We start from the raw sequence: 17,174 nt of genomic DNA, 5'->3' as shown, positions 1-17,174 counted from the left end.
GTGGGATAACAGAGAGGTGGGAGGATAAGGAGTTTATTACAGGCTGTGAAATAGGTAAACGCTCAGGTGATAGAAGCACATGGAAAGGACACTTTCTCCAGACTGAGATTAGGAAAGGCTTCCTGGAAGACCTGATCCCTGAGTTAAGCCTTGAAGGACTTGGGGTAAATCGGGAAGGGTGGTTCAGGAAACAGCAAGAACACACCATATGCAAAGGCACAAAGGCATGAGGAGGGCAGTAAGTTTGCTGCAGGAGCTCAATGCAACAGGAAAGGGTGCTGCAAATGAGCTGCACAACCTTGCATGCTGTGAGGAAGATCTGAGCAGAAAGGAATGAAGAGCGCTTGAAGGACTTTACGGAAGTGACGTCATCTTATGTGTCTGCTAGAAAGAAAAATTACTTCACAAAGAATGGCTGGAAAAGGTGAACCAACAGTGGGGAAACCTCTTTGGAAATGAGATCGTCTTAAGACTAAATGAAAGTTATAATAACAATGGGACTAGAGAGAAGGCAGTGGATTCAGAGCTATTTACTGGATCTGAGTATGAATTCGAGATTATGAACACATGATGTTATATAATTTATTGGTTGAGATTGTGGACCTGGGTCAGGCCTGGATTCAACTCCAACTCCACCACTGTATAACCTTGGAAAAGTTATTTAATCTCTTTGAGGCTCAGTTTCCTCATCTGTAAGATGGGGATAATAATAATCAACCTCATAGGGTTGAGGAAAAGGACTAAATATGATAATGCCTGAAAAACATCTAGCATAGTTCCTATTCATATTAAAACTCTATAAATGGTAGATATTACCAATGTTTTATTAACACTGTTAATTAGGAAACTGTGCTCTACCCCTCCATACCCTAACTTCCCCCAAAATATCAGATATCAGTGCGAATGGAGAAAGATACAGAAAGGCAACCTCATGAATATTTATATCATATTGGCTAATATTTATCTCAAAGAACAGATAAGACACGATAGGTAGCTGGCAAAATAGTAGCTATGGTGACCTCTGGGAAGTGAAACAAGGGTTAGTTTTATTTTTCTTGATGCATATGTGCTATTTACATAATAAGGAAAATATTTTTAAATAGATGTATTATATGCCACAATACACTACTCAGCATGAGGGAAATGGTGTTAGAAACAGACGGCACACCCCTCCCCCTCACTCCCAGCCCCAGTAGGAGCACACATGGTCCAAACTCCCACCCTGCCTCCAGCTCCGTGAACAACTACCGAGGGGCACAAGCCCAGGGAAACTCCAAGCATGAGCTACTGTGGGTCACAGAGATGGCCATGAGAAGGGCCCCGGGGACGGGGCCTCAGTCCTCCAGTAGCTGCTGCGCCAGGCGGGAATAGAGGTCCTGGCCCTCCATGAGCTGTGCGTGCTCCAGCAGCTCTCCCTGCCTGAGCACCAGGATCTGGTCAGCACTCTGCACCGTCTGCAGCCTGTGAGCGATCACCAGCACCGTTCGGTCCCCATGGGATTTCCAGTCCTGCAGCTGAAGGGGGAGGATCATAATGCCTCAGAAAGGGAGGAACAGGGGCACTTGGGTGGCTCAGTTGCTTACGTATCTGCCTTAGGCTCAGGTTATGATCCCAGGATCCTGGGATCGAGGCCCAAGTTGGGCTCCCTGCTCATCAGGGAGTCTGCTTCTCCCTCTCCCTCTGCTGTTCACCCTGCTTGAGCTCTCTCACTTGCGCTCTCTCTCTCTCTCTCTCAAATAAATAAAATCTCTAAAAAAAAAAAAAAAAAAATAGGGGCGCCTGGATGGCTCAGTTGTTAAGCGTCTGCCTTTGGCTCAGGTCATGATCCCAGGGTCCTGGGATAGAGTCCCGCATCGGGCTCCCTGCTCAGCAGGGAATCTGCTTCTCCTTCTGCTCCTCCCCCCACTTGTCCTCTCTGTCTCTGTCTCTTTTAAATAAATAAAAGCTTAAAAAAAATAATAATAAAGGTAAGAACAGGATGGGCACCATATCCCAACTGGGCACCATGTCTTGTGGCATAGGGTAAAGAAGGCGTGGAAGATGAGAAAGTCGGAAAGAGTGGACAATAGAGTCTGCACTGCCCTTCACTCTCAGCTGTCCTACTGCAGGAGGCACATAGAAAAGGGAGCTGTGGACAAAGAGGGGGTGTTCCCACACCGCATACTCTCCATTCCACTCCCCACCCCCTGCAAAAGCACAGATACTCTTCCATTCGTCTTGCCTCTGCCCAATTCTGCATAGGCTGCTCCTTCAACCGTGCTGCTCAGGTCCCACTGCCCCGCCCTCCCACACCAGTACTCACGGCCTGCTCACACTGGACATCCAGGGCGCTGGTGGCTTCATCCAGGATGAGGACTCGTGGGTCCCGCACTAGGGCCCGGGCAATGGCCAGACACTGTTTCTGTCCCACAGCCAACTGGTTCCCCTTCTCCCCTACATCTGAGGAAACGGAGAAATACCTTTCCTTAGACACAAGTGGCCACGACAACATCCTCCCCATGAGCACGGGCAAGTGCACAGCTCGTCTTTCCACCAGCACCCATCAGGAGGCATGAGAGCCGGTGTCAGGAGGGCAGGGGCGGACACCTGCTGGGGCTGCCCTCGGAGAGGGAGCACAACTACCCCGTGGCCGTTGGGAACAAAGACTCCTGAACAGGACGGGCAACTAGAGAGCTCCTGGTGCTGGGGAAGGCGGGGAAGTGGGAGCCGAGCAAAGGGCAAGGAAAGAGCAGACACAACCCGCACCCCCAAGAAGCAGCTCCAGTTCCTCTTCTGACTGAAGATACCTGTATACAGTCCATGCTCCATCTCCTGTATGAAGCCCGCCGCGCTGGCCGCCTGGGCAGCTGCCATCACCTTCTCATCACTGCAGCTCTTCAGCCCGTACGCAATGTTGTCCCTCACAGAACCAGAGAAGAGCACAGGCTCCTGCCCCACCGAAGTCACCTGTGCAGAGGGAGGGGATGGGAGCGGGGGACGGTGCGTCAACCCCCATGGCAGGGATCCTCTTTTCCTCCTGGTCTAGCTCCCTCAGAATGGGCTCCTTGTGTTTATTCCCATGGCTCTCCCACACTCTCTGCACACGCTTCTTCCCTCCTAGCTCCTGTCCCTCTTCTTCCTCCGCCACCACCCACCTGTCGGTGCAGGTAGCAGTGTTCATACTGGGAGATGGGCTTCCCATCCAGCAGCAGCCTTCCCCCCGTGGGCTGGTACAGATTCTGCAGCAAGGCAGCCACTGTGCTCTTCCCGGACCCATTGGGCCCCACCAGAGCCGTCATCTGGCCAGGACGTAGGGTGAACGTCAGCCCCTAGAAACGCCAGGAAACAGTCAGAGGCTTGCCTCAGGGCCCTCCCCGTCCCGTTCTGCCGGAGGGAAGATCCACTTCTCAGAGGCAAAGGATCTACAGGCCGTGCTGCCCGGGAGCGAGGGGCCCGGGTTCCCTCCCCGCGGCCCCTTTCAGGCAGGCACCTTGAGCACAGGCTGGTCGGGGCGGTTGGGATACGCGAAGGAGACGTCTTGGAATTCCACCAGCCCCCGCAGAGTGGGAGGGGCCAGCGTCCCGGGCGGAGGCAGCTTGGGCTTTCGGTCCAGGTACCGAAACACCTTCTCGGCAGCCCCGACGTTGCTGAGCATATCGCCACACATGTAAACCAGGGCCTGGAAAACAGGAACGGAGGGGTCAGCTTCATCAGAAACCAGCTCCCCAGCTCCTCCCTGCCACACACCGCCCGGCCAAGCTTCTCCTCCCCTCATCCAAAAAGGATTCCCTACCCCTAAATGTGCAATTCAGATGGAATTTAAAGGCAACCCAATACCCCAGCAATGTAAAGGATGGAGAGGTCCATACTTAATTTGCAATGTAAAGGATGGAGAGGTCCATACTCCTCCCGTTCAGCGCTACTTCTATCCCCAGACCTTCTAATGCCCGTTCGGTATTACTCGTGCACAGCTCTGTTTTGCCTAGCTGGACAGGGTGCTCCTTAAAAGCAGGCACGGTGCCCACCTCATCTTTGCAGCCACCAGAGTGCCTAGCCCAGCTCTCCATACATAAAAGATGATTCACAAATATCTAGGAAAATTATAAAATAACGACCAAGATGAAGTAACTAATTATTTTTGAAAACTGGCAAATATAGGGAAAGAACTAAATGCTATTCTGCCTTTCCTACTCAAACTGTACCAGTGGGTTACCAAAGAGTAGACGAGGGTAAGTCTCCCTGGATAGATGTATTCAAGCTAATAAGTGGAGGAATGGTAGTGTCACCGTCTTGCAACCCCTCATGATTTTAATGGATCTAGGCACTGGGCGTTAATGGCTGATCCTACCAGACATACACGAGAGAGATAAATGTCATATATACACATATGTTACATGGATGAGACAAGTGGAAATATAACCCCTGTATTTGATGAATTTTAGGAATTACTGTTATACTTTTTTGGTGTGAGAAGGGCTTCGTGGTTATATTTTTTTAATGTTTATGTTTTAGAGATACGCCCTGATGCATTTACAGATAAAACTACATCTTGAATTTGCTTCAGAATCATATGGGTGGGGATACAGTTGAAACAGAATGGCCATCAGTTGATAACTTTAAAGCAGATGATGTGTACATGCAGGTTCATTATGGTTTATCTTTTTTTTTTTTTTTTTTTTTTTTTTGCGTATGTTTGAAATTCTCCATAATACAATGAGTTGGGATTTGGTTTGGTTTTGTATTTTTTTTTAAGATTTTATTTATTTATTTGAGAGAGAGAATGAGATAGAGAGAGAGCATGAGATGGGGGAGGGTCAGAGGGAGAAGCAGTCTCCCTGCTGAGCAGGGAGCCCGATGCAGGACTCGATCCCGGGACTCCAGGATCATGACCTGAGCCGAAGGCAGTCGCTTAACCAACTGAGCCACCCAGGCGCCCTGGTTTTGTATTTTTAAGGGGTGCAAATAAAGGCCAAGGCCCAGAGGCCAGAAAGAAAAACAGGGGGGGCCGTGGGGAGGGGAAGAGTATGCCCAGGCTCCTGACTCACCTGCACATAATGGTCCGTGTCCTCCTGGTAGAGCAGGAAGGAGAGCAGCCCACCTTGGGTGAGGTCCCCAGCTAGGATCTGCTGCAGTCCACAGTTCAGCATCAGCACCTGCATTCCCAAGTGCAGCATCTGCAGGGCAAGAAGAAAGCACTAAGAAAGAGTCCACTCCTACCACACTGAGCAGCGGGGACCCCATTGCCTTCCCTGCCCCTCCCTGGCTCCTAGCCCCAGCCACGCAGCCTCCTCACCCTCTGAAAGAGTAAGTAGAGGGCACGTTCCAGGTCTCGTTGCCACCACAGCTGCCGGCACCGCTCCAGGGCCTCCTTATAGAGACAGCTCTCGTGCTCCTCAGCCCCAAAACTGCGCACCGTCTGCAGCCCTCCAACTGCCTCCCGAACCACCTGTCCTGCTCTCGCCACAGCATTCTGGATCTCCTGAAGCACTGCCTGCAAAAGTGAGCCAGGGGGTATAAGGGGCTGATGGGGCAGAAGACAGGAGACCACCCCATGTCTCATCCCTGCCCCGGGGATGCTCCCCCGAGCTACCTAAAACTATCTAACCATCCTCTTTCCCTCTTCCTTACATTTCTTTCCAGAAGGACTAATGAGAGTAGAGAGGGAGGGAACAAAATGTTACGGAGCTCTCAGTGCTGGGTAGTGTAGGGGATACAGGTGATTTTTGCTCCTTCATTTAAGGGAAGTCACACCACCTTCGCCATCTGAATGAAGGCAGAAGGGATCATTTTCCTAAGTGGCCGCAGCTAGTTAACAAAAGGTGGGAATGTAACTCAAAATGGATCAAAAACCTAAACCAGAGCTAAAACCATAAAACTCTTAGAAGAAAACATCAGGGCAAAGCTTCATGACACTAGATTTGGTGATGATTTCTTGGATATAAACCTAAAGCACAGGCAACAAAAGAAAAAAACAGATAAATTGGTCTTCATCAAAATTAAAAACTTTTGTGTATCAAAGGACTCTATCCACAGAAAAGGAACCCCACTGAATGGGAGAAAACATTTCCCAAATCATGTATCTGATAAGGGGCTAATACCCAGAATAGTGAAAGAAGTCCTACAATTCAACAAGTAAAACACAACGCAATTTAAAAAATGAGCAAAGAACTTAGACATTTCTCCAAAAAAGATATAAAAATGGCCAACAAGCACGTGAAAAGATGTTCAACACCGCTAGTCATTAGGGAAATGCAAATCAAAACCATGGTGAGCTATCACCTCATAAAAATTAGGATGGCTGTTATTTTTTTAGAAAGTGGTGCATGTAGGTATACAGCAGAATTTTACTCAGCCATAAAAAAGAAGGAAATCCTGCCATTTGCAACAACATGGATGGACCCTGAGGGCATTATGCTAAGTGAAATAAGCCAGACAGAAGACAGATACTGTATGATCTCATTTATATGTGCCATCTAAAGAAAAAAAATTCACAGAAAAAGAGATCAGATTTGTAGTTACCAGAGACCAGAGACAGGGGTGGGGATTGATTGGAGGAAGGTGGTCAAAAGGTACAAACTTCCAGTTATAAGATAAATAAGTACTGGGGAATGTAATAAAGAAGAAACAAACAGAAGATAACAAGTGTTGGAGAAGGATGTGGAGAAATCGAAACCCTTGTGTATTGCCAAGGGGAATGTAAAATGGTGCAGGCGCTGTGAAAACAGAGGCAGCTCTTCCAAATATTAAAAATAGAATTACCATAGGATCCAGCAATTCTACCTCTGGGTATATACCCAAAAGAACTGAAAGCAGAGACTCGAACAGATATTTGTACACCCATGTTCACAGCAGCATTATTCACAATAGCCAACAGGTGGAAGCAACCCAAGCATCCAGCAACAGAGGAATGGATAAACAAAATGTGGTCTACGCATCAATGGAGTAATAGCCTTAAAAAGGATGAAAATTCTGACATGTGCTACAACAGGGATGAACCTGGAGGACATTACGCTAAATGAAATAAGCCAATCACAAAAAGACAAATACTGGATGATCCCACTTACATGAGATACCTAGAGTAATCAAATTCATAGAGACAGAAAATAGACTGGTCATTGTCAGGGGCTGGGAGAAGGGGAAGTGGGGAGTTATTATTTAATAGGTACCAAATTTCAGCTTGGGAAGATGAAGAAAGTTCTGGAGATGGATGGTGGTGATCCTTGCACAACAGTGTGAACATACTTAATGCCACTGACATGGCACAATTAAAAATAGTAAAAATGGTAAATTTTATGTTATGTATACTTTTTTTTCATAGCTATCTTTGGATCTTTATTTTCCCACATAAATTTTTTTATTAACATATAATATATTATTTGTTTCAGAGGTACAGGTCTGTGATTCAACAGTCTTACACAATTCACAGCGCTCACCATAGCATATACCCTCCCCAATGTCTATCACCCAGCCACCCCATCCCTCCCGCCCCCCACCACTCCAGCAACCCTCAGTTTGTTTCCTGAGATTAAGAGTCTCTTATGGTTTGTCTCCCTCTCTGGTTTCATCTTATTTCATTTTTCCCTCCCTGTCCCTATGATCCTCTGTCTTGTTTCTCAAATTTCACATGTCAGTGAGATCATATGATAATTGTGACTGACTTCACTTAGCATAATCCCCTCCAGTTCCATCCATGTCATTGCAAATGTTATGTATACTTTACCACTATTTTTCTAAAAAGAGAGAAAGCGGAGCTGATATTCAGACTCAGGACTTCCTGACTGCACTTTCTACTTTCTCTACATTCCATCCAAATTCCTTTCTAATCAGGGGAAAACTCTATCTAAAAATCCTCTAAGACAGCATTTTTAATCTTTTGTGGGGAAGGTATGGACAGACCCCTTTGAGAATTTGGTAAGAAGCTATCCTGCTCCCACCTCCTACACTGTTGGTGGGAATGCAAGCTGGTGCAGCCACTCTGGAAAACAGTGTGGAGGTTCCTCAAAAAGTTGAAAATAGAGCTACCCTATGATCCAGCAATTGCACTACTGGGTATTTACCCCAAATATACAAATGGAGGGATCCAAAGGGGAATGTGCACCCCGATGTTTATAGCAGCAATGTCCACAATAGCCAAACTGTGGAAAGAGCCAAGATGTCCATCGACAGATGAATGGATAAAGAAGATGTGGTATATATATACAATGGAATATTATGCAGCCATCAAAAGGAATGAGAGCTTGCCATTTGCAATGACGTGGATGGAACTGGAAGGTATTATGCTGAGCAAAATAAATCAATCAGAGAAAGACATGTATCATATGATCTCACTGATATGAGGAATTCTTAATCTCAGGAAACAAGCTGAGGGTTGATGGAGTAGTGGGGGGTTGGAGGGATGGGGTGGCTGGGTGATAGACACTGGGGAGGGTATGTGCTATGGTGAGCGCTGTGAACTGTGTAAGACTGTTGAATCACAGACCTGTACCTCTGAAACAAATAATACATTATATGTTAAAAAAAAAAAAGAAGAAGAAGAAGAAGAAGAAGAAGAAGAAGAAGATAGCAGGAAGGGAAAAATGAAGGGGGGGAAATCAGAGGGGAGAGGAACCATGAGAGATGATGGACTCTGAGAAATAAACTGAGGGTTCTAGAGGGGAGGGGGTGAGGGGATGGGTCACCCTGGTGATGGGTATTAAAGAGGGCACATACTGCATGGAGCACTAGGTGTTATACGCAAACAATGAATCATGGAACACTACATCAAAAACTAATGATGTAATGTATGTTGATTAACATAACATAATAATAAAAAGAAATAAAATGAGGCTTATAATAGTGGGGAAAAAAAAAAGAAGTTATCCTGTTCCCAGAAAAATGTTCCCTCTTCTTCTCTCTCTCTCTCTCTCTCTCACACACACACACACACACACACACTTACATAAAATCCCAGGGGTCAGCGCCCTTCTCAGGCCTGTCAGAACTGCTGCTCTTGAGGCTGAGAAGAGAAGACCTCTGGGAGAGTTTTCTTCTGCCCTGGGGATCCCCTACCACCCCCACATACCTGACGGCGGACGTCGTGCACTTTTTGAGCCGTTACTGCCAGAGGCACCTTGAGCAGAGAGAGGAGGGCGAGTCGCGGGGACAGGCTGAGCATGAAGCTGTACAGCCCCACCACTTTGACCAGGCTTCGCAAGAACACGTTGGCGTTAAGAGCAAGCCAGCTGCTCATCAATTTGGTATCCGAGTTCAGCCTCGAATTCAGCTCCCCTGGGGACAACAGAGCCGGTGAGGAAACCATGCGTAATGCAGAACCCCCAGAGACTGACCCCAACCCTCCCCATTAACACAGGCCCGTCTTCTAAACACCACCACCACCTCCCCCCCCCCCCCCCCCCCCCCCCCCCACAGAGACCGGGGGAGGCGACCTCACTGCCCCATCCCAAAAGAGAACTCAGCAGCTCCTCAGCAGCGCCTGGCACAGTGAGCGGAAGAGAGGCTATTTACGGGCTGGGGGGTAACTGAGGGGCAAGAAATGTCCAGGGGAATCCCAGACCCGGACTCCAGGCCCCACCTGTCTTAGTATCCTGGAAGAAACTGAGGTCCTGGCGCAGAAGGGAGGAGAAAAGCAGCTGCCGGACCCGCACATTGATTCTGGACATGGTGAAGGTGAAGCAGCTTCCCCGGCAGCCGGCACACAGTGAGCTGTGGGGGAGGGAGGGAACGGGGATGAAGGGGACACAGGTGCACAGGAGGGAACGAGTGCGAGAAGCAGAGGAGAAAGCACAGAATGAAAAGAAATACAAGGCTGGGGAAAGTGTACCATGAGAGGCAGAAGAGAGGCAGAGAGAGGGAGACAAGGGGAGGGGCTGGAATAAACAGAGGGAAGAAAAACAGGACAGGAAGAGCTAGATGTGGGAACAAAATCATAACACATACAAATTCACGAGTATCTGTGGAGCTCACTCCGTGCTAGACCCAGGGAAGACTATAACAGAAATGAAGAGATGTTGTCCAGAGAAATAGCCTATGGCCTCCTTCAGTGCTGTCCCTCTACTCTCCCCCTCTGTCTTGGTCTCTTTCCTCCCCCCAAAGTCCTTCTTCCTACTTTATTGTAGGAACTGCAGCAATGAATTCCCTTGCCCTCTGCTTCTCTGGAGCCCTGGAGACATGCTGTTCCCTCATCTCTATTGTCCCTGGAGTTGAGCATTCCTCTTAGGCCAACCATTTATACAACTAAACTTAAAGGGAAAATGTGAAAACATAGAAGCAAGTATTTCACAAAATATGGTTTCTGTGTTTAGAAGGTTGCTGGGCTAGTTAGACATAAAATGAGGAGAGTTTGAACTCCAGCGATCACAGTGAGAATGGCCAGAAAAGCGCCACAGGAGAAATACTTTGAAAGCAGAAAATGATGGGGCTAGTGTCTGAACATCAGAAAGGCACCAACAATACTGATGCTTGGAGCCCAGGAAACTGATTGTTTCGTACATGGGAATAAAAGAGGGAGGCACTTTCAACAAGACCAGGAGGGAGTGTGATACATTTGAAGCTCTGGGTGTGTGGACTGTAAGATGACAGTGGGTTGTCCAATGGGAATGTCAAGAAGACAACTGGACTACAAGACTAGAGCTGGGTGTAGAAATATGGGTCTGGGAGTCACTTCTGAGGAACTGGTTCCAGCAAAGAGTAGCAAGTGTGGATTAGAAGCATAATGTTGGGTAAATATGGTGAATGAAAGAATGAACGGACGAATGTGTGAAATAGAATGGCGAATAAACAAATTCACACATATTTTGGTTAAAGTATTTTATGCTTCGTGTACTAAAGGATCTGAAAACAGAGTTAGGAAATGCAAGGGGTCTGTAAAGATGAAGGGCTAGCAAATGAACCCAATCAAGCATCACCTACCTCCCAATGGAGAAGAGACACATGAAAAAGATGGTGCTGGCAAAGGCATCAGGGTCGAAATCACCTCTCAGGATATCAATGACATGACCTGAATAGTAAGGGATGACTGTCTCACCTGAAAGAGGCATGAAGGAGAACAGATGATCATGCTGGCACCAAGGGCCTTTGCCCACCTCCAATTCCCAATGCCCTCTTCCTGACTCACCCAGCACGGCAATAATAAGGAAGAAGAAGGCTGCAACAAGATAAGGCACGTCCGGCCAGGAGAGCTTCAGCAGCCTCCACATCAAGTCTGTGTTGTTCTCCTGGCCCTGCTTCCTCTCCCGGGCTCCTGGGGAGCTCAGCAGAGCCCACATGGCCCAGCTTAGCCACGCAGCTGCATACCCCACCAGCAGCCAGCTCCAGGGGACTGAAGCCACTCTGACTGGGGGAGCACCCAAGGCCCTTGGGACCAGGGCCCTCAGGGAGAGAAACAGCGGGGTCCCCAGGCAGAGCGGGGGCAGCAGTGTTCCCACCAATCCCAGCAGTCCTCCCACCTTTAGCAGCCACCAGAGCCCTCCAAGTCGCAGGGTCCCCTCCAGCCACAGGCCTGGAAGCCCCGGGGGAAGGAGAGCCCCCAGAGTCCCCTGAAGCAGCCAGAGTAGAGCCAAGTCTGCCAGCAGCAGGAAGGCGCAGGGTCTCAGGTCAGGGAACCGCATGGTGTTATCTAGCGGTAGAAGATGAGGAATTACAGCGCTGGGGTCCCCATCCTCGCCCCTATGCTCACCACCCCGACTCCGCTCAACCCGTCCATCGGCTTCTCATTTTACCCACCCCTACCCTGAATGATCCCCTGGGTCCCCGGTGCCCATCAGTACGGCCCGCTTATGACAGAAGGCATTCTGCCTGTCAGAGGAAGCCTCATCCTTTAAAAAAAAAAAAAAAAAAGTGACCCCCCTCCCCCTACGCCCCACCCCCACCCGCCCGCCGCCGCCCAGTTCCGAGGAGCCGCCTTGCGGTCCCCGCCCGGCTCCCTTGCACTCTCTGGGAGGCCAGAGGGACGGGAGGCGGGGGGCGCGGAGTGGGTGGCTGGTTGGGATGCGTCGGTTAGCGCTCCAGGCTTCCGGCCGCACGAACTCACCGGCGGCGGCTTCGGGACTGCAGCTCCGGGGGGGCGTCTTTCGGCTACGTGCTGAGCACCGAGCTCTGAAATCCGCTCGCGCTGGCTCACCTTCGTTTCCCCCTTCTGTCTGCTGGCGGCACTCTGCAAGCGGGGGCGTCCCGGCGCCCGCCGCTTTCGCTTTCGCTTTCCCAGACCGGGCCCCGGTTCCGGGCAGGGCGGCCACCAGCGGCGGACGCGCGACACCTGCTGTCCGCGGAAGCCCGGGGCCGAGCCGGGCGCGCACGCGCCCCGCCCCGCAGTGAGCCTCTTGCGGTTAGCAACTGTTACTCTGGAAGGGAAAACTCCTGCAAGTGTTTTAAATTGTCATTAACTAAAACAAAGCTATTTCAAGGATTGAGATGTTTTGTAATTGGAGAACCACTGGATTTTCTTGCCTCAAGCTCTGATCCTATTTTGAGAACTGCCTCTTCCTCCATCCAAAGCTCCTGTTTTAGGGTCTGGGATCAAAACAGAGCCAGATTCTGAGCGAGAAACACTCAGGACCTCTCCTAAATAGGAGGTCCCAGACACTTTCACCAGGGCCTAAGTGGGTTTCCACTTACACAGATTTTGAGCTGAAAGGCCCTGATTCTTTATATTCATCTGCCCTCCTCAACACAGCTCCTTGAGCAGAGCTCATGTTCAGGTGCCTCTAGGTGTGTGTTTCCGATTATGTCTTGGGGGCATCTCTGGTATATGGGGAGGATGGACTTTGTTTCCTGGTCTATTTTAACATTGATTAAGCGGTAGACAGGATTCTACAGGTCCTGCCTGGCCCAGAGCCCATCTATGGAACATGCTGGTTTGTTTATTCCAGAAATAACTCTTCAGATTGAAACTATCCCCCCAACTCAAAATACCCCCAAAGGAGGGATCACTTGGATTCCAAACCACCCCTTTGAAATGTTACTGGCATGTTTACCAATGAGGCACTTCTGGTTTAAAGGGGGCGTGGTGTATTTGAAGTAGAGGATTATTAAAATTTCTCCAACCCTGCCATTCTGAGATTTTAAGAATCTCTCCCTAATGGAAAAAAAAGCTCTCTGTTCAGCTGCTAACTACTTTCAAGTTTTTTCTTTGACTAACTCTCCCTAAGATGGGACATCATCCATGCTCCTTGCATGATTTAGAAAATCTCATTATGTCTGTCTCATTTTCCTAACCTGCTTACTTTTTCCTCATATTTCCCTCTTCAAGGAGGGAGTCCTCTTCCTCTTCAATCATGGTGCTGTCATCTTGCAATTGAGCATGATACATCATGAAATTGAACCCCTAATGTCCATCTTTGCATTCAATATCCAGTATCTCCAAAGTGTTATTTGAGGTAAATGTACCATGTTTCCAATCACCATATACACATGAGGTGGAAGCTTTTTCATCTGACTCCACAACGTCAAAAACAGTTGTTCTAGTACCCTACTCCCAGTTACCCAAACCATTGACAATGAACCACACAGGAGTATTCAGGTTGTGTCCCTATAAAAAGGACCCTAATCTAAATTAAATGGCAAATATGTGTCCACAGACCTTGACCGGCCTTCCTGAGGGTATGGAGAGATGAGTGTGGAAGGAAAACCCAACAGAAATATTTGGTGAGGCCCCATTTCTTAGGTTGGGGTTCGGGTCTGTTCTCAGGGAAAGCGTCTCTATTTCCTGCCCCCGCCCCACAACAACCCCAGCCCCAAGCCCACTCAGCCACAACACAGAGGCATTTATAACCATTTTCCTTTATTGTGCTTAGTGGGGCACCCAGAGGTTGGGGTAGGGGGAATGCTCCTTGAAACAGAGAACACGCAAAAGGGTAAACTCCACCCTACCCCACTGGCCACTGGTTCTCCCTCTCAGGGCTCAGGTTAAGGCTCCCCTCTCCTGTGGGGTGTAACCAGCCCAGGTTCCTGAGTTGGCCAGGCTCTGCCAGAGAAGGCGCGCCTAGCCACCGCGGTTACTGCCTGGTCTCCCGATACTGGAGCAGCAGGTCACTGACGTCTGTACTTTCCACTTTCACCCAACCATCTTCCTTCATGTGGTACACTGTGAGCAAATGAGAATGAACAGGGAGTCACCTTTCACTCCAGCAAGTTCCTGTTAATGGTGTTATGTGGAAGGTGACAATAACATACTCCCAAACATACGCTCAACACATACTTGTTTACTACAACTTCAGTGTCCCCCTTTGGATGCTGAAAATCTCTTCCCCACGCCTGGGTAGCTCAGTCAGTTAAGCGTCTGACTCTTGGTTTTGGCTCACTTCAAGATCTCAGGGTCATGAGATCGAGCCCGCATCAGGCTCCACACTCAGCATGGAGTCTGCTTGAAGTTTCTCTCCCTCTGCCCCTCCCCATACTCGCACGCATGCTCTCTCTCTCTCAAATAAATAAATAAATCTGAAAGAAAGAGAAAGAGAGAGAGAGAGAGAAAGAAAGAAAACCTCCTCCCTACCACTTTGTCTCCTCTAACTCTCCCAATCTCGGATCCCCCTTCCCCACCCAGGGGTGTGGTAGCATCGGTCTCTTACTGTTGACAACACCTCCGGAATAGCTGTCTCGGTGGGTGGCATAAACAATAGCCCTGCGGCCCAGTTCATAGGCCTCTTCAGGGCTAAGATCAGGCCGATAGCCACTATCCATGACCCCGTAGGCATAGGTGTTCCCACTGCCAATGGAGAACATATTTCCCGAGAGCCGAGTCCCATTTTCATTCACATAGTAGAGTCCAGGACCCTATAGGAAGCAAGAAGTTTCCCAGAGGGAGTTTTTAGGAACATACAGGTTCAAGTGTGAGCCATAAAAAGTGGATAAAAGAATAAGAATTACCCAGGAACATTTGAACCAGGACAACATTTTAGTAACAATCATAGACCTTTAGGGGGAAAAAGTGGGAATCGGCTATTTTATCCAAAGGAACAAGCTTACGAAATAATGGTCCACATCTAGACCCAGACATAGTAGCCCATGGATATGCTGGAACGGTTCTATAACCCAGTGTTCTATGTGCCACGCATCTTATAGGGGAGGGCGTGGGAGTGTACGATGGGGAACCGGTCTCTTATCCGTCGTGGGGGAATAGGGAGAATGGAGAGCACCCACCTTCTTATCCCAGCCACAGATCATACTGCCCATGGAGAGGTCCATGCCTCGATACTGGAACACCATGTTGGAGAGCAGTTTGGAGGCTGCTGACACTGAGATTCGCTCCCCGTTCCTCAGATAGTACAGCCTGGGTACAACAGGGTGGTGGGGGCAGCGGACTCAGAGGTGGCAGAAGAAGGCTAGCTCTTGGAGCAGCCCACTTGATGTGCAGGAAATAATTAAAGACATAAGCATTTGAGACGAGTGGTTTTGTAGGATCTAAGGATCAGGGAAAGATTTGGAATTTAAAGTATCCAAATCATATAAGAAATCCTAGCAAATGACACCATCCCACCAGGGTTGATGACGTCAGTGCTAAATAACCAACAACTTACCTGGCTTATTGGCAAGAGCGCAGGCTGCGCTTTGGGAGAAGGTTTTCTAATCACCAAAAGGCTGTTTTGTGAAATACTGCATTAGCACCAAGATGCTACATTAGCCCAGGGGGAAAGGAGGAGGAACAGTGATCTGGAGGTTCCAGGATCCACGACTGACCACAGGGCTTAGGAGGGAGATAGGAGGCCTGGCCTACCTGCACTCCTTGGCCAGGAGACGCTCCCAGTACTGACAGTCTGCAGCACAGCCAGCCATGGTGCCAAGCAGGTAAGGGTTAATCTCAATCACCTTGTTACTCCTTGAGGTGCCTGGAAGAAGATGGAGCTTTGAGAGAGTTGGATTGACCCCACAGCTCTCCCAGTGTGTCCGAAATCAATTATCTGCTTCTGCTTTGATGCAGATGTGGGGCTCCTGCTGAGAGAGGGGCCCAGCTCCCCAGATTCTGCCTGCTGGTGCACGCACACACACACACACACTCACAAATAAAATTTCCAGCGGTAGCCCGAGAATCCACTGCCACAATCACTCCTTGCTGGAATTTGAAGGCCAAAGTGGTAGTGCCATGGTTCATCTCAATCCGAAGCTTCCTTTCTCCATTCCCACCAAGGGACTGGAAGAATTCAGTGGGCTAATGAGAGAGAAAAGGCACAGAAAGGGACACTGAAACCTTCTGAAACACAAGGCTCCAGGAAAGGTTTCACGAGAGTCTGGGAGTGAGGAGATGGGCAGAAATTCTCGAACCATTAAAAACTGGAACAGTTAATAACCAATCTCTACCAGGATATGACTTGGGAGAGGGAAAAGAAGAAGCACATGACGCCAACCTTTTCCATTTTCCAGCAGGATAGATATGAAAGGAAATCAATGCTAACCATAAGTAAACATATTAAGGGCGACTTTAATGGGTGTGTTGTTTTTTTTTTTCCATTCATGGGTCATTTAAGACTCTCGACACGTTTTATTAATAATATCCCCAAGCGATGACCCAGACCTAGACGAAGTGATTGAGCCAAGACACACAACAGTGAGTGGCTGAGAGGAGGCTAACAAAGTTCCCCGGTTTTCCAAGGCACATGAGAGTCCCAGGAGAAAGTCTTCCTGATCTGATTCGTGATTCGTGATTCGTGATTCGTGATTCCTGTGTGAGGGAGAACTGGCAGGAAAGTTCTCTTGTCTCCCTCCACCACACCTCTAACTCTTTGCCCTAATCTGTACTTTCTAACCCTCAGGCGGTCAGCCCCCGATTCCCACGTGGCCTCTTGCCTGGCACCGGGCCCTGGACGTGGCTCTCCTTCACTAAAGGATGGCCCCCTCTGGGTTTCCCGGCCTCTAGGTAGTCTCAAGGGCGACCCTCCCTTCCTCTGCGCCCTCCTCCCCGCCTCCCCTCCAGCCCGGATTCTCTTTACAGCCCCGACCTGCATTCCCCGGGGGAAGGCGAGCTCCGGAGATCGCAGAGAGAAGCTGTAGTGTCCTGGGTCGGAGCGAAGCTGGCTCCCCAGGGCCGGGAACGCGCAATCCTTCCGCTGCCCTCGGGGGGCTCCGCACACCTCCAGCAGCGCCATTGTCGCCTAGGACCCAGAAATCGTCGGAGGAGGAAGTGAAAGCGAAAGCCCGCAGCCTTAAGGGGAGGGAACCAGAATTTTTTCTACATCCCCCTGCCCTTTCCAAGAAGAGGCCAGTGG

General features: G+C 49.2%; 2 protein-coding genes across 2 annotated transcripts; both read right to left on the bottom strand.

Annotated features, from left to right (window-relative positions):
• Positions 1–805: 805 nt before the first annotated feature.
• TAP2 (transporter 2, ATP binding cassette subfamily B member) lies at positions 806–12,237 on the bottom strand. The gene is made up of 12 exons (XM_032410069.1): positions 12,008–12,237; positions 11,093–11,593; positions 10,888–11,002; positions 9,551–9,681; positions 9,041–9,246; positions 5,273–5,470; positions 5,025–5,153; positions 3,470–3,658; positions 3,135–3,308; positions 2,787–2,946; positions 2,303–2,439; positions 806–1,514 (listed from the first exon to the last, which is right to left on the bottom strand). The coding sequence occupies exons 2-12, from the start codon at positions 11,583–11,585 to the stop codon at positions 1,335–1,337; spliced, it is 2,112 nt and encodes a 703-aa protein (XP_032265960.1). The 5' UTR covers positions 11,586–11,593; positions 12,008–12,237; the 3' UTR covers positions 806–1,334.
• A 1,499-nt stretch (positions 12,238–13,736) lies between these two features.
• On the bottom strand, positions 13,737–17,085 carry PSMB8 (proteasome 20S subunit beta 8). Its single transcript, XM_032410072.1, has 6 exons — positions 16,908–17,085; positions 15,973–16,120; positions 15,689–15,800; positions 15,115–15,244; positions 14,544–14,748; positions 13,737–14,059 (listed from the first exon to the last, which is right to left on the bottom strand). The coding sequence occupies exons 1-6, from the start codon at positions 17,052–17,054 to the stop codon at positions 13,971–13,973; spliced, it is 831 nt and encodes a 276-aa protein (XP_032265963.1). The 5' UTR covers positions 17,055–17,085; the 3' UTR covers positions 13,737–13,970.
• Between the last annotated feature and the right edge of the window lie 89 nt (positions 17,086–17,174).

This window comes from Phoca vitulina, unplaced genomic scaffold (assembly GCF_004348235.1).
Source record: "Phoca vitulina isolate PV1807 unplaced genomic scaffold, GSC_HSeal_1.0 scaffold11, whole genome shotgun sequence".
Classification (NCBI taxonomy): Eukaryota; Metazoa; Chordata; class Mammalia; order Carnivora; family Phocidae; genus Phoca; species Phoca vitulina.
Note: the sequence above shows the minus strand (reverse complement) of the source record. Positions and strands in the feature narration are given on the sequence as shown.

Coding starts and splice junctions, on each gene's coding strand:
- PSMB8 (XM_032410072.1), bottom strand. CDS start 17,054: ATGGCGCTGCTGGAGGTGTGCGGAGCCCCCCGAGGGCAGCGGAAGGAT. Junction 15,801..15,972: donor TACCGCTGGAAATTTTATTT/GTGAGTGTGTGT, acceptor ATCTTCTTCCAG/GCACCTCAAGGAGTAACAAG. Junction 14,060..14,543: donor TTCCGGAGGTGTTGTCAACA/GTAAGAGACCGA, acceptor ATTTGCTCACAG/TGTACCACATGAAGGAAGAT.
- TAP2 (XM_032410069.1), bottom strand. CDS start 11,585: ATGCGGTTCCCTGACCTGAGACCCTGCGCCTTCCTGCTGCTGGCAGAC. Junction 2,947..3,134: donor ACTGCTACCTGCACCGACAG/GTGGGTGGTGGC, acceptor CCCTCTGCACAG/GTGACTTCGGTGGGGCAGGA. Junction 1,515..2,302: donor ATGTCCAGTGTGAGCAGGCC/GTGAGTACTGGT, acceptor CTCCCCCTTCAG/CTGCAGGACTGGAAATCCCA.